This window comes from Myotis nattereri (assembly GCF_964212035.1).
Source record: "Myotis nattereri genome assembly, chromosome: 11".
NCBI lineage: Eukaryota > Metazoa > Chordata > Mammalia > Chiroptera > Vespertilionidae > Myotis > Myotis nattereri.
The window spans coordinates 30,155,614-30,168,484 of record NC_138086.1 but is presented as its reverse complement, the minus strand read 5'-3'; the positions used below and the strand labels follow the sequence as shown (position 1 = coordinate 30,168,484).

General features: G+C 46.8%; 1 protein-coding gene across 1 annotated transcript in view; it reads left to right on the top strand.

The window, feature by feature from the left end:
* Positions 1-10,612: 10,612 nt before the first annotated feature.
* Positions 10,613-12,871, top strand: part of PARP12 (poly(ADP-ribose) polymerase family member 12) — a 53,757-nt gene continuing 51,498 nt past the window's right edge. Inside the window, exon 1 of the mRNA XM_081102475.1 lies at positions 10,613-12,589. Within this exon, the coding sequence (XP_080958601.1) occupies positions 12,033-12,589 (557 nt within the window). The 5' untranslated portion in view covers positions 10,613-12,032. The remainder of the gene's footprint in view (positions 12,590-12,871) is intronic.

Here is a 12,871-nt window from a genome sequence, read left to right as displayed (position 1 = left end):
ATTTTGATACTATAGCCTTACTAAAAACCCTGCCCTTATTTTTATTTGTTCTTCAGTGAAAATCATGACATAAAAGTCAAATCTTTTATATCCCTTACATTAAATTTTTAATAATTAAGGTCATTAAGAAGCAAATGCCTATTTCCAAAGCAATTAGCTTATCATATTTGACTGTGGTTTTACTCTTTTATACTATTTTTCTCCTCTTTAATGGGTAGGGAAAATAATGCTCATTTACCTGCATTCTACCCTGTAGAGTCTCCCTCTCACCCATGGTGCCCTCTCTAGTGTCCTAAAGCTTTGTCTTAACAAGTGCAACATTAAATTTTTGTTAAAACCCTTTCAGAACTATATTCAGTGATTCTTCCAACAAGTTGATCTGTTCTGCACTATTTCACTAATAAACCCTGGCTACCACGTAGCCCTTGACCTCCAAGTAGCTTACCTATGCAAAACCTGTGACATTCTGAACTCACGTTTCCTTATTTCAGAAAGCAGTCCTAAGTGGAACTTAATCATAACAATAAACCTTGCCTCCACCTACTTTTATTTTGGCCATTTCCTTTTTAAAATGCCAGCTATTTTCCCCCAAGGTATTTCACCAAAACAATGATCATAAGTGCTTAAATATATAATATCTTGCAGGAATGAAATAACCCAGACATACTCTTATATTCCTGTGGTAGTTGGTTGGTAACAGTTACCATTATTAAGTGGAATATATAGTGAGGAATTAATTCCTTAATTCCTTGCCTAGAATCATTTCTTCCCTCAAAGATTCATACGTAACCTTTTATTTTTACAAAGCATACATATAACTTCCACATTATAGTCAGGGACCTGAGGTGTCACTTGCTAAGTGAACCCCAGGTTATTTTATATTGCAAAAGAAACCTAAACCAAACTAAGGGCCTTACATTTATGGTTAGACTGAATCAAAAGCTATAACCTCAATTTTTCCCAAAATAGCTTCTGACTGCAAACGCGTCATGCAGTTGTTAGGTATGAAATAGCACTGATCAGGAAATGCGTGTGCAACTTTGCAGACTGTATTTCCTTCCGAAAAGACTTTTCTACTTTTAATATAAATTAAGCCATAATAGTTACATGCTGTGGAAAGAGGGTGAAAGGTTCATTTGAAGAGATTATATAATATGAATTTTCACATTTACTGTGAAATGTCTAACTTTTCCAGTGCTTCAGCAGGTTTGTTTGTTTTTTTGAGGGGGTAGAGGGAGGTGATAGGGTGGGGTAGTATTGATTTTAGAGATTTCAAATCTGTGAAATTTGAAAAGGAGACAGTTGTTGGCTATGGTATTTATTAGTTTTGTAGTAATGTTTTGCTAGCCTGACTGACTTTCCTTAACTGATTTTTATGCCCATGGTCCAAGGAGACTGGTACCCTTTCTTGTTTGGGGTGTCTGCAGAGTAGTGTCTTGTCTGTTTGTATAGGCAGTCAGTGTGTGTGCACGTGTGTCCTTTGAATACAGAAGCACACTGTGTGACTACAGAGTGGGGTGTGGCTGGGAAACGGGATGCTGAAGCTTTAAAGAGCATTTTTTTTTTTTTACTCTTAACAGTATTTCCCATCTTTTGCCTGCAGGCAGGGAAAGTGTACAGTATTTATTTTGCTTCTGTTTTAAATTTGTAAGTCTTTAAATAGTTTAATTGGTTATTAGAGGGGAGAACAAGTGACTTGTTTAAAGTTGTATTTGGTATTCTTTTCAATTTCTGTATTTTAAAATATTGAAATCAAAATTGTATTACTTCTGTTTTGATTTTTTTTAGTGCTGGGTGTATTTTTGGCTCATTTTGTTTGAAAGTATAAATGTTGAAAATTGTATAAAATGTGTCTTTGAAAGAAAAATAATTGAATTCTATATCCAATTCTGGTTTTCTGTTCTTTTTTTCTGCTTATTGATTCATGGGAGAATTATTAGAGTATGTGAAAAACTGTATAGGCTCCTTAGTATTTCTGAAGATTCAAATGTGCAGAGTAATGTGTCATTTTATTAGATGTATTGCTGGGGAAGCAATTAGTGAAAGAGAGGAAAGAAGACAAAAGGGTAATTAGTTGGCAAGATGAGGCTACGCTATGGCCATGGATGCTGGTGCTACTGGGGGACACTTAAAAGCATTTGTTGTCCCCAACCTGGGCACCCCAAAATACTTCTTGAGCACCTGCAGTATACCAGGCATTGTCTAGCACTGGAGCTACAGGAGTAAGATCAAGCCCCAGGCCTGCAGGAGCCTGTGATAGATGTGAAAGGAGGGGAGATCAAGGGGTTGCTGTGACCCGGCTGCCTAGGGGGGGTGGGAGTGGAAGTGTGAGTTCAGTGAGATCAGTTCATCGTGGACATAGTGCTTTTCAGGGTGTGAGAGCCAGGTCTGGGATGAGCTGAGCTTAACTTGGGCCCAGGAGAGGAGCCAGGACCAAGGAGGAAGGAGCACGGGGAGCAGCACTTCAGGGCAGAAGAAGAGCCTGGGAGGGGCAGGAAATGGTAGGAGGATCTGCTCTGGAGGAGCCTGAATGCAGATTGGTGGAAACCAAGGCACTGACGGACCCACGGCCTCGGCTCTTCCTGTACTAATACCTGCAAGAGAGTAGGTGGTCCAGAGTGCACCCACTTAAAGCCACCTCAACAGCTGTTACAAGAATGGTGCCCAAAGCACATTCACATCTCCTCTATCTTACTGGCCTGTTTATTCCAGCTGATTGAAAACAGTCTGAATAAATCTGTTCTTTTGTAAAAGTCCACATGCCATCTGTGAACCTGTGGAATGTTTGCCCTTCCTCTAGTTTGCATGTTAGCAAGTAATTATCAGGACTGACACTCCTTTGATCTTTAGCTGACCTTTGTGTTTCCACGAAGCAGTGAGACTGGAAAGTGGGGTGTTACCCACCCCTCATTTTAGAGTGGGAAGAATTGGGTGCTATGTTGCAGACAGGCTTTTGAATAGAAACCCTCATTGTCTTTATTTTCCATTTGAGTACTTGCAGTGTAAAAGGCATATTTTCATTTCTTCCTCTCAGCCCAGCGAGGTAGGTTCTATACTCCCCATCCTGCAGATGAAACTGAGGCCAGAGATAGTAACTGACATGTGCAAGTTCACACTGCTAAAAAGTAGAACTGAGATTTTAATCAAAAGCCTAACTCTAAAAGCCACATCATTTTTTATGAATTGTTTTTTCTCTATTTTTTAAATTTATTTTCCTTTATTTTTCCTCATCACCTTTTATCCACCCCCCATACACTCGTCCACCTCCACTACCACCCCAATCACCACACTGCTGTCCATGTCTGTAAGTTCCAATCTCCCCCAACATCCCTCTTTCCACCAGAGCTGTCTGCCTGCTCTCTCTGAGTTTGTGTTTTACTTTCAGTTATTAAAAAGGAATAGATGGTCTTTAGGAATGATTTGTATTCTAAAATTTTACTTATAGGCAGCCATTTTGGACTGAAAATAATCTTTTTACAGAAGTTTTCTATCATTCACAGTTTGAGTCTGTCCTTTTCCTAGGGGCTGGGTACAGATGAAAGCATGCTGTTTATCTTCTAGGATCCCACCTTCTAGTGAAGAATGAACTCTACACAAGGGACAGGTGATACTGTTAGAATCCATGAACCTAACATGAATTCCCAAAGTCCCAGAGTTAGGCCGTGCCTAGTGCACCCCTTCCACTGGACATGGCCCTGCAGGACGGCACAGCCGTCTACCACTGCCCTTCCCACACTGCAACCTCTTCGGGCATCATTTCCTGCCCTTCAGCTCTGGTAAAAGGGTCAGCCCAGATAAGGAAGGAGAAAGAAGTCCATCCATATTTCTCTTTCTTTTTAAAAAAAAAATTTATTGATATTTTATAGAAACATCGATGAGAGAGAAACATCGACCAGCTGCCGCCTGCACACCTACTGGGGATGTGCCCGCAACCAAGGTACATGCCCTTGACCGGAATCAAACCTGGGACCCTTCAGTCTGCAGGCCGACGCTCTATCCACTGAGCCAAACCAGTTAGGGCTCTCTTTCTATCTCTCTATATATCTCCCCAACTACTCAGGAGATCACTTGGGGCACAGCCTTCAATAGTCTACAATAACTACAACAGTGATTCTCCCAAAGTCTGCCTTAAGAATAAAAGAGAATAAAAAAGTCAATTACCATATTGGAGGTTTTGCCAATGGGAGGCAAAGCTGTGCTTATTCTCTTTGGTCTGGGGGCTAACTACTGGTATTAGTTTGCTAGGGCTGCTATAACAAAGTACCACAGACTGTGTGGCTTAAACAACAGATTTGTTTTTTCATCCCTCTTGAGGTTAGAGTTGGAGACTAAGGTGTTAGCAGGGTTGATTCTGCCTGGGGGGGGGGGGGGGGCCATAAAAGAAGGATCCATTCCAAGCCTCTCCTCAACTTACAGATGGCCATCATATCCGTGTCTCTCACATCGTCTTCCCTCTCAGCACGTGTCTGCGTCTGTGTCCAAATTTACCCCTTTTGTAAATTCACCAGCCATACTGTATTCAGGTTCACCCTAATTACCCCCCCCCTTTTTTTTTAGTTAATCCTTACCCGAGGATATTTTTTCCATTGATTTTTAGAGAGAGTGAAAGGGGGGGTGGGGAGAGACAGAAAGAGAGAAACATCAATGTGAGAGACACAGATTGGTTGCCTCCCGAATTTGCCCAGACTTGAACCAGGAATTGAACCAGAGACCCTTCCATGTTTGTGCTGACGTTCTAACCACCTGACAACACTGGCCAAGGCATAAACTCATTTTAATTTAATTATCTCTTAAAAGACCCTGTACCCCAAAATGTTTATATTCTGAGCTATTGGAAGTTAGGACTTCCAACATAGGAACTTTGAGGGGAGACACAATTCAATCCATAACACTACTGGATCAACTCATACATATACAAATAACTCTAAGTGAGTCAAGTTTATAAATCCATGTTTATTTTTTTTTTAAATCCTTACCCGAGGAGTGAGGATATTTTTTCCATTGATTTTTTTAGAGAGAGTGGAAGAAAAGGGGGAGGGGGGAAAAGAGAGAGGGGGGAGACATTGATGTGAGAGAGATCAATTGGTTGCCTCCTGTACATGCCCCAAATGAGGGCAAGAACCGGACCTGCAACCAAGGTATGTGCCAGAAATCGAATCTGTGACCCTCTGGTGCATAGTTCGACACTCTAACCACTAAGCCATGCTGGCCAGGGCAAGTTTATAAATCCATGTTTAAAAAAAGAGAAACATTTTTCTTGAGAGCTTGTTTGGAGGTTCTAGCAGGGGAGCGCAGCTACTCGTATACCCTTGACCAAAGACCGGTCCTCTCCTCGGGGGGGAAGGTCGTCCTCTTCGACCGAGCACGCAGCTTCGGGAGGGACGCACATGGATCGGTGAGGGAGGAGGGGGACACCCGCCTAGCCAGCCAGATCAGCCGAATCAACCCTGGCGATCAATGGGGTGACAGATGTCGCAGCCAGATCGCCCTCACATCCAAGAAACATTTTTCTTATTACCACATTATCCCCTGACCAGATCAGTGGTGACCACTGAATAAGAAATGTGCCCCTTTACAGAGTCACTGGCCTGCTTATGATCCTTAAAACGATCCTTTTACCTTGGGCCAGATGAAGTCTTGGGGCAGGACTTCTAGCCCTACCCATGTCCAGAGCAAATCCCCAGGGATCAATACAGTTCCATGTGGGTAGTGGGATTATGGGTGACACTTGCTGTATTTATTCCTTTCTCAAATATTTATTGAATATTACGTACTGGCTGGGCTCTGGGTAGGTCAATGGGAACAGGACAGGGTCCCCTCTGTCAGAGCAGGGGGTGACAGTCTAGGAAAAAGCACTGCTAGCCTTGAGGCAGCACTGAAGCCTGGTCTGGGATCCCATGCTGTCCCGTGCCTGGTGTCCAGCCTTGCAGCAGTGCAGACTTCCTCCTTTCTCTGGGGATTATCGCTGCCCAGCAGTGATGCTCCTGTGTCCTGAGCTGAGTGTGTTGTGGACACTGCTCTGCCCAGGTGCTTTTGGATCCTTTTTGTCCAACTGCAAGCTTTGGAGCCACTTTGCCCAGGGGCATAAGGTACAGAGAGCCAGAAGGGCCCAGAGTTTTCTTTCTGCCCCTGCTCCCCCTCAGGCCTTAGCCAATGCCTGATGGATGGTGGTACAGGGAAATGATAGCCTAGAGGGACACACTCTGGGCAGTATTTATACTCCACCCTGCCTATGCTCAGATTCCATATTTGCAAATTTGCCTATGCACTACAATTTACTTGTAACCCCAAATCACTGTGTGGTACTTTCATGGTCATTCCAGGACACACACATAGTGAGGTGACACTGTACTCTTATTTCAGCTCTTCAGGTACCATGTGTACCGGTTAATAATGTAGATTTTGTAATCAAAATACGATAATTTCAACAGAAACATCAAAAGTACTTTATTCAAAGTAATGTCCATTGCTAGCTACACATTTCCCCCATCTTTCAGGTAATTTGTGGATACTATCCCAATAGAATTTTTCTTGTTTTGAGGCAAACCATTCAGAGACCCAATTTTCCACTTCTCCATACGTTTTGAAGTGCTGCTCTGAAAGTGCGTGTGCCATCGATCAGAACAAGTGGTAATCTGAAGGAGCAAGGTCTGGTGAATTCGGCGGGTGGGTTAATACTTCCCTTTTAACATTTCTTTAACTGGTTTTGAAGTATGTGATGATGCGTTATCATGAAGCAAAAATACTTTGCCGATTCTTCTGGCCCATTCCGGTTGTTTTACGATCAAAGTGTGGTTCAAATTGATTGTTTGTTGTTGGTAACGATCAGTATTAATGGTTTTACTTGGTTTTGGAAGCGCATAATACACCACACCTTCTAGAGCCCAACAAACGCAAAGAATTGTCTTCTTTCCAAAGCGATTTGGCCTTGCAGTCCATGTTGATGGTTGACCTGGATCAACCCATGATTTTGTGCGTTTGGGATTCTCAAATCCACTTTTCATCGCCAGTCACAATTCAATGCACAAAAGACTTTCTTTTGTGCCGTTGAAGCAACATTTTACTGATAACTTCTTGGTTTTCCATTTGTCTTTCGTTCAGTTGATGTGTCACCCATTTTCCTTCCTTTAAATCTTTCCCATTGCTTGTAAACGATCAGAAATTGTTTGCTGAGCAATGTTTAATTGTTCTGCAAGTTGTTTTTGCATTTGACACGCACCTTCATCCAATAATGCTTGGAACTGTTGGTCCTCAAACTTTTTCGTTTGACCTGGATGTTCTTTGTCGTTTACATCGAAATCATCACCTTTAAAGTGTTTAAACCAGCGTCACAAGTATCTTGAGATGGAGCACGTTCACCGTAAGCTTCCTGGAAGTATACGATAACTTTTTCTTTAAAATGAAGTAATGAATTAAAACTTCCTGCAAATGCTTTTTTTTGGCACGAGATTCGACATTTTTAAGCATAAAAATATCTATGATGTTAACACCTTCAGCAAATTTGACATATGAAGTTTTGAAGCTTGCTGTCAATACAACAAAATAGCATACATATCAAATAGCATATATATCAACATATGTGTAACTCCATCTATTGAAAAAAATCCGAATTATTAACCAGTACACCTGGTAAACAAGTATTCTTTTTGTTGTCTATTTAGTGCATGTTTTTAAAAAAACATATGTTGGAGAGACAGAATCTAGGCACAGAACCTACACAGAACGTTCTCTAGAGACAGAAGAACTTCACTGGAGAGAACATGGCAAAAGATCCTGGACAGAAACTGGCCTCAGAAATTGGCAAGAGAACCTGACTAGAACCTGGTGACTGAACCTGGCTGGAGAACCTGGACAGAACCTGGCTGGAGAACCTAGCAAGGGAACATGGCTACAGAACCTGGCTGGAGAATCTGGAGAACCTAGCAAGAGAACATGGACACAGAACCTGGCTGGAGATCCTAGGCAGAACCTCTTTGGAGATCCAGACCAGAACTTGGCTGGAGATCCTGGCTGGAGATCCTGGCTAGGCTGCTGATCAACTGAACGCTGTCTCCGTGTCATTCCTTCTTCGCCGACTCCGTCCACACCTTTGGGGACCCCTGGACCTGCTGGGGTTGGACCCCGGCAAGCAACAGCTGGGGAGGAAGCTGGGGATGGGCCCATAGCTGGCCTTCTCAGTGTGGGGAGGCTCTCTGTCCCTGGGTATCATCAGCTTCCTAAATGTTGCCTTGCCTGTTGTGCCCCCGGGGCAGATACCCCTGCTAACCACTGCATGGCGCAAAGTGGGAGTAGTGAGGGACTGCCTGGCATTGGGCCTCCTGCTACTCAAGTGTACTGGGTTGAATAGTGCCCATACAAAAGTCATGTTCACTCAGAACCTGTGAATATGACCATATTTGGAAATAGCGTCTTTGCAGATGTAGTAAAGATAAGATGTGGTCATACTGAATTAAGGTAAGCCCTAAATACAATATGACTGATTTTCTTAAAAGAAGAGGGAAATTCGGACACAAAGACTCAAACACAGGGAGAAGGCCACGTGAAGACAGCGACCAAGATGAGAGTGAGTGTCTATAATCTAAGGAATGTGAAGAGGGCCAGCAGCCATCAGAAACTAGAAGAGGCAAGGAGGGATCCCTCCACTCGATCCTGCAGAGGAGCATGGCCCTGCTGACGCCTTGATTTAGGCGTTTAGCCTCCACAACTGTGAGAGAATAAATTTCTGTTGTCTTACAAAAAAAAAAAAAAAAAAAAAAATATATATATATATATATATATATATATATATATATATATTTTATTGATTTTTTACAGAGAGGAAGGGAGAAGGATAGAAAGATCAATGAGAGAGATATATCGATGAGCTGCCTCCTGCACACCCCCTACTAGGGATGTGCCCGCAATGAGCTGCCTCCTGCACACCCCCTACTAGGGATGTGCCCGCAACCAAGGTACATGCCCTTGACTGGAATCGAACCTGGGACCTTTCAGTCCTCAGGCTGACACTCTATCCACTGAGCCAAACCGGTTACAGCCATGTTTTTTACACTTTGGTGCTTTTTGTTGGTCATTTCACTGTTTAAAATGATCCCCAAGCATTGTGCTGAAGGGCTGGCTTGTGTTTCTAAGAGCAAGCAGGCTCTGCTGTGCCTGTGGGGAAAATCCCTTGGTTAGGTAAGTTTTGTTCAGGCATGGGCTATAGTGATGTGGGCTGTAAGTTCAATGTTAATGAATCAAGATAATACACTGGCATCTTTAAAGAACAACAAACACCCCGGGTTTTGGCACCAAAAATGAAAAATCAGACAGAGGCCGAAAACCAGTACTACAGGCTTTATTAGAGAAGGACCTGCTGGCTGTCTCGCAAGGGGAGAACAGCAGCACGTGCAGGGGTGAGCACGCCTTTTGAGGGGCAGAATGGGAAGGGGTGGGGGCGTAGTGTACTCGGCGCACTCTGATTGGTGGCTTACTGTATGGTCCATGTAGGACAGGGCTTAGGGTATTTGGCAGGTGTGGATTGGTGATCCAATGTATAGTCCATATAAGGTACATGGTTAGTCACTCAGGTATTTCCCTGCTGCAGGTTATGTCATACTCCGCCCACCAGTTGGGGAAAGGGAGGATCTATCAGTTGTGCAATAACCCAAATCCCAAAAATGTGAGCAGAGGCTCACAGGAACTTAGCCCTGTACTCCCCCTAGAAGCAATGATTTCGTATTCTCTAATTCAGTGTTCATGGTGACTTTATAGAATATAACTACCAGGAATAATGAGAATCCATTGTGGGGGTGCGGGTGGCCTTCTAGATTCTAAGAAAGAAGTTGGAGCTTTGCAAAAGCCCCAATGGACATCTCATTGTTCAGCTTTTAAGTTTGTTTTTTTTTTTTTGGTTAGTTTATTGTTTGCTCCTACTGTTATCCATTGCCTCCAGCAGCCAGGACATAAAAGCATTCACATGGTAAACAACCTATGGAGAGAAGCCATTAGGATTGGGCTAGTCCCTAGTGCAGTGGGATAAAGACCAGCCTTTTTCGGAAGTCTTCCAGAGGACGTCCCACAGGTCAAATCATGACTTACTTGGGACCCAGGCTTTGAAAGAGCTCCCGCTCTGTTATGCTGTCTGCTACAGGTACCAGGAGGGTGGGTTGTTAGTTTTTTTTTTCTTTTTTAAAAAAGTTATCTTTATTGTTGAATGTATTACAGATGTCCCCCCCCCTCCAGTGACCCTCCTGAATCCCACTCCCCCACTCCCTCCCCAGACCTCCACGCACTGTGGTCTGTGCCCAAGGTTATGCATACAGTACACGCATGTAAATTGTGTGGTTAATCTCCCCCCACACCCCTCTTCCCTCTGAGATGTCTCAGCCTGGTTCATGCTTCCATGTCCCTGGATCTATTCTGTTCGTCAGTTTATTTTGTTAATTTGGGCTGTTAGTCTTCAAGGCGGCGGCAGGACTGGAGTAAATTAGAATGCTACAAAGCTTGATGTTCCTACTCAGATTAGCTGTTTTTCTTGACTAAATGCTAAATGACCCACTGCTGCAAGACGGGTCAATTTACAGAGCTCTGAAAGCATTCATTCTGACCATATATATTTTTTTTTTTTGCCAGTTTTTCATTGCTTGTACGCAAGGGCAAATTTTATGAGGTCTTCACTTCAGCATTTTCACTGACATCACCCTTCCTTTAAGAAAAACGTTATTTGATTGTACAACATTAAACCACAACTTAAAAAAATAAATTAAAATTTTAAAAGAACTTTCCCACACAAATTGAAAAGAAAAAATCCAAAGGAAAATTGCTCCTCATCCCATCCCCTAATTCATTCATTTTCATTTGTCCATGTTACTGTCTACTCTTCTTCCAGACATAGATTCTGACATTTTTGTTGGTACTTTTATAAATAGAACTTTATGTTCAAGTTAACATAATACTGTGATTTCCCCACCGTCTTTCCACCTCTCATCTTCCTTTCCCCACTTTCCCGGTCCCTCCCGCCCGCTCCCCGCTCCCCGCTCCCCGTGTGGAGGGAACAGCGGCGCTCGCCGTCCCGGCCGCCGCCGGCTCAGGGCAAACCCCGGCGCCTGCGCTCAGCGGGTCTGTCGTGGCCACTGATTGCACCCGCTTCCTCCTCCCGGAGCGCTCGTGGCCGCCTCGGTCGGCAGTCGGAGATGTGACAGGAGGTTGTGCACGCCGTCTACCGTGTGGGAAACGACCCACCTTGTGCCCACTCCCACCCCCAAACATTTGGCTACATAACCTGGGTGCTGTTCCTTTTAGTTCTAGAAGATTCTGAGGAAGGGTCGCCGGGTCAAAGGTCATACACATGGAAAATGTAAGTAGCTATTTCTATCCTCAACGTGCCCCTGTGCTCGGAAAGGTGTCTCACGACTTGTTCACGCTCCACTCAGGGTGCGGAGCCACGTAACGGCTTTTTAAAGTAATGTATCCTCTGATGTTTAAAATGATTTCGCTGCCAAAACTGAGGAGAAAGCAACACTACATCTCGCCCCTCTCGCCCTTCGGGTGATAGTTGTGCCTGGGGCCGCGAGCTGGTTCGCGGGCCGACCACGAAGCCCTCTGGGCGGCTTGCCTGTCCCCCGGGCTTCCCAGGGGCCGTCGGAGCCTCACGCAGCCCCCCAGGGGGCGTCGCGACGTCGTAGCCTCACGCAGCCCCCGGGGGGGCGTCGGAGCCTTACGCAGCCCCCCAGGGGGCGTCGCGACGTCGCAGCCTCACGCAGCCCCCGGGGGGCGTCGGAGCCTCACGCAGCCCCCCAGGAGGCGTCGCGACGTCGTAGCTTCACGCAGCCCCCCAGGGAGCGTCGCGACGTCGCAGCCTCACAGGGGGCGCCACATCCCACCTGACGGACGCGCTAAATCTCTGCTCCGTGGAGCCTCTCACACTTCGGCCCCGGGAGGAGAGCGCGCGTGCGGCGTCGCCGTCCATCCTCGAGGTGAAGCGCCCCGAGAGCTGCCCTGAGGGGCGACGAGCTGCCCGGGCGCCACCAGAGCACCGGGCCCCGACGGCGAGGATGATCTCCTGGTCGGGCTGGCCGGCCGCCTCCGCCGGGGGCGCCGAGGGAAGGCGCCGAGCCCCGCTCAGCTGCGGGCCCGGGGGCGTGGCGAGGCTGCCGCGGTTCAGCTTTACCCCGAGCCGGAGCAGCTTTTGCTTTCGTTTCCCGCCGGCGTCTCCTCCCCGCGGGACCCGCCCCGCCAGCCGGCGGCCCGACGGGCACTGCGCCCCCGCCGCCGCGGCCATGGCCCAGGCTGTCGCGCTCGCCGAGGTGACCCAGGTGCTGTGCGCGGCCGGGGGCGCCTTGGGGCTGTCGGAGCTGCGGCGCCGCTTGCGGGGCGGCGTCGGCGCGGACGCGCTGGAGCGGCTGCTGCGGGAGTCCCCCGGCCTCCTGGTGGCGACGCGGGCGGACGCGGGCGGCGCGGCCGCCGTCCCCGAGCGGGTGGTGCTGGCCGTCTCCGCGCTGCGCCTGTGTCGCGGCCACCAGGGCCTCAAGCCCACCTGCGCGGGGCTCTGCGGGCAGCTGCACTTCTGCAAGTTTATGGTCCTGGGCGCCTGCAAGTTCCTCAAAACCGGGTAAGGCCCCGCGGCCGAGTGGAGGGGGTCGAGGGGGGGAAGGGGGCGGCGGGCCGGGTGAGGCCGGGGTGGGTGGGGTCGGGTGGGGCGAGGGCCGCGTCCCCTCCGTCCGCCCGCTTTGAGCCCTTTCTAAAGTCTGGGGAAGTGATTTGGTGGCCGTTGCCCCTAATTCTCCTCAGTGAGCATTTATTGAGCACCTACTGAATGCCTGGCACTGTGTGTGGGAGGGACTCGGGTGGAGCCGTGCCCTCCAGGCTCCTGACCGGCAGAGAGTGATTTAGA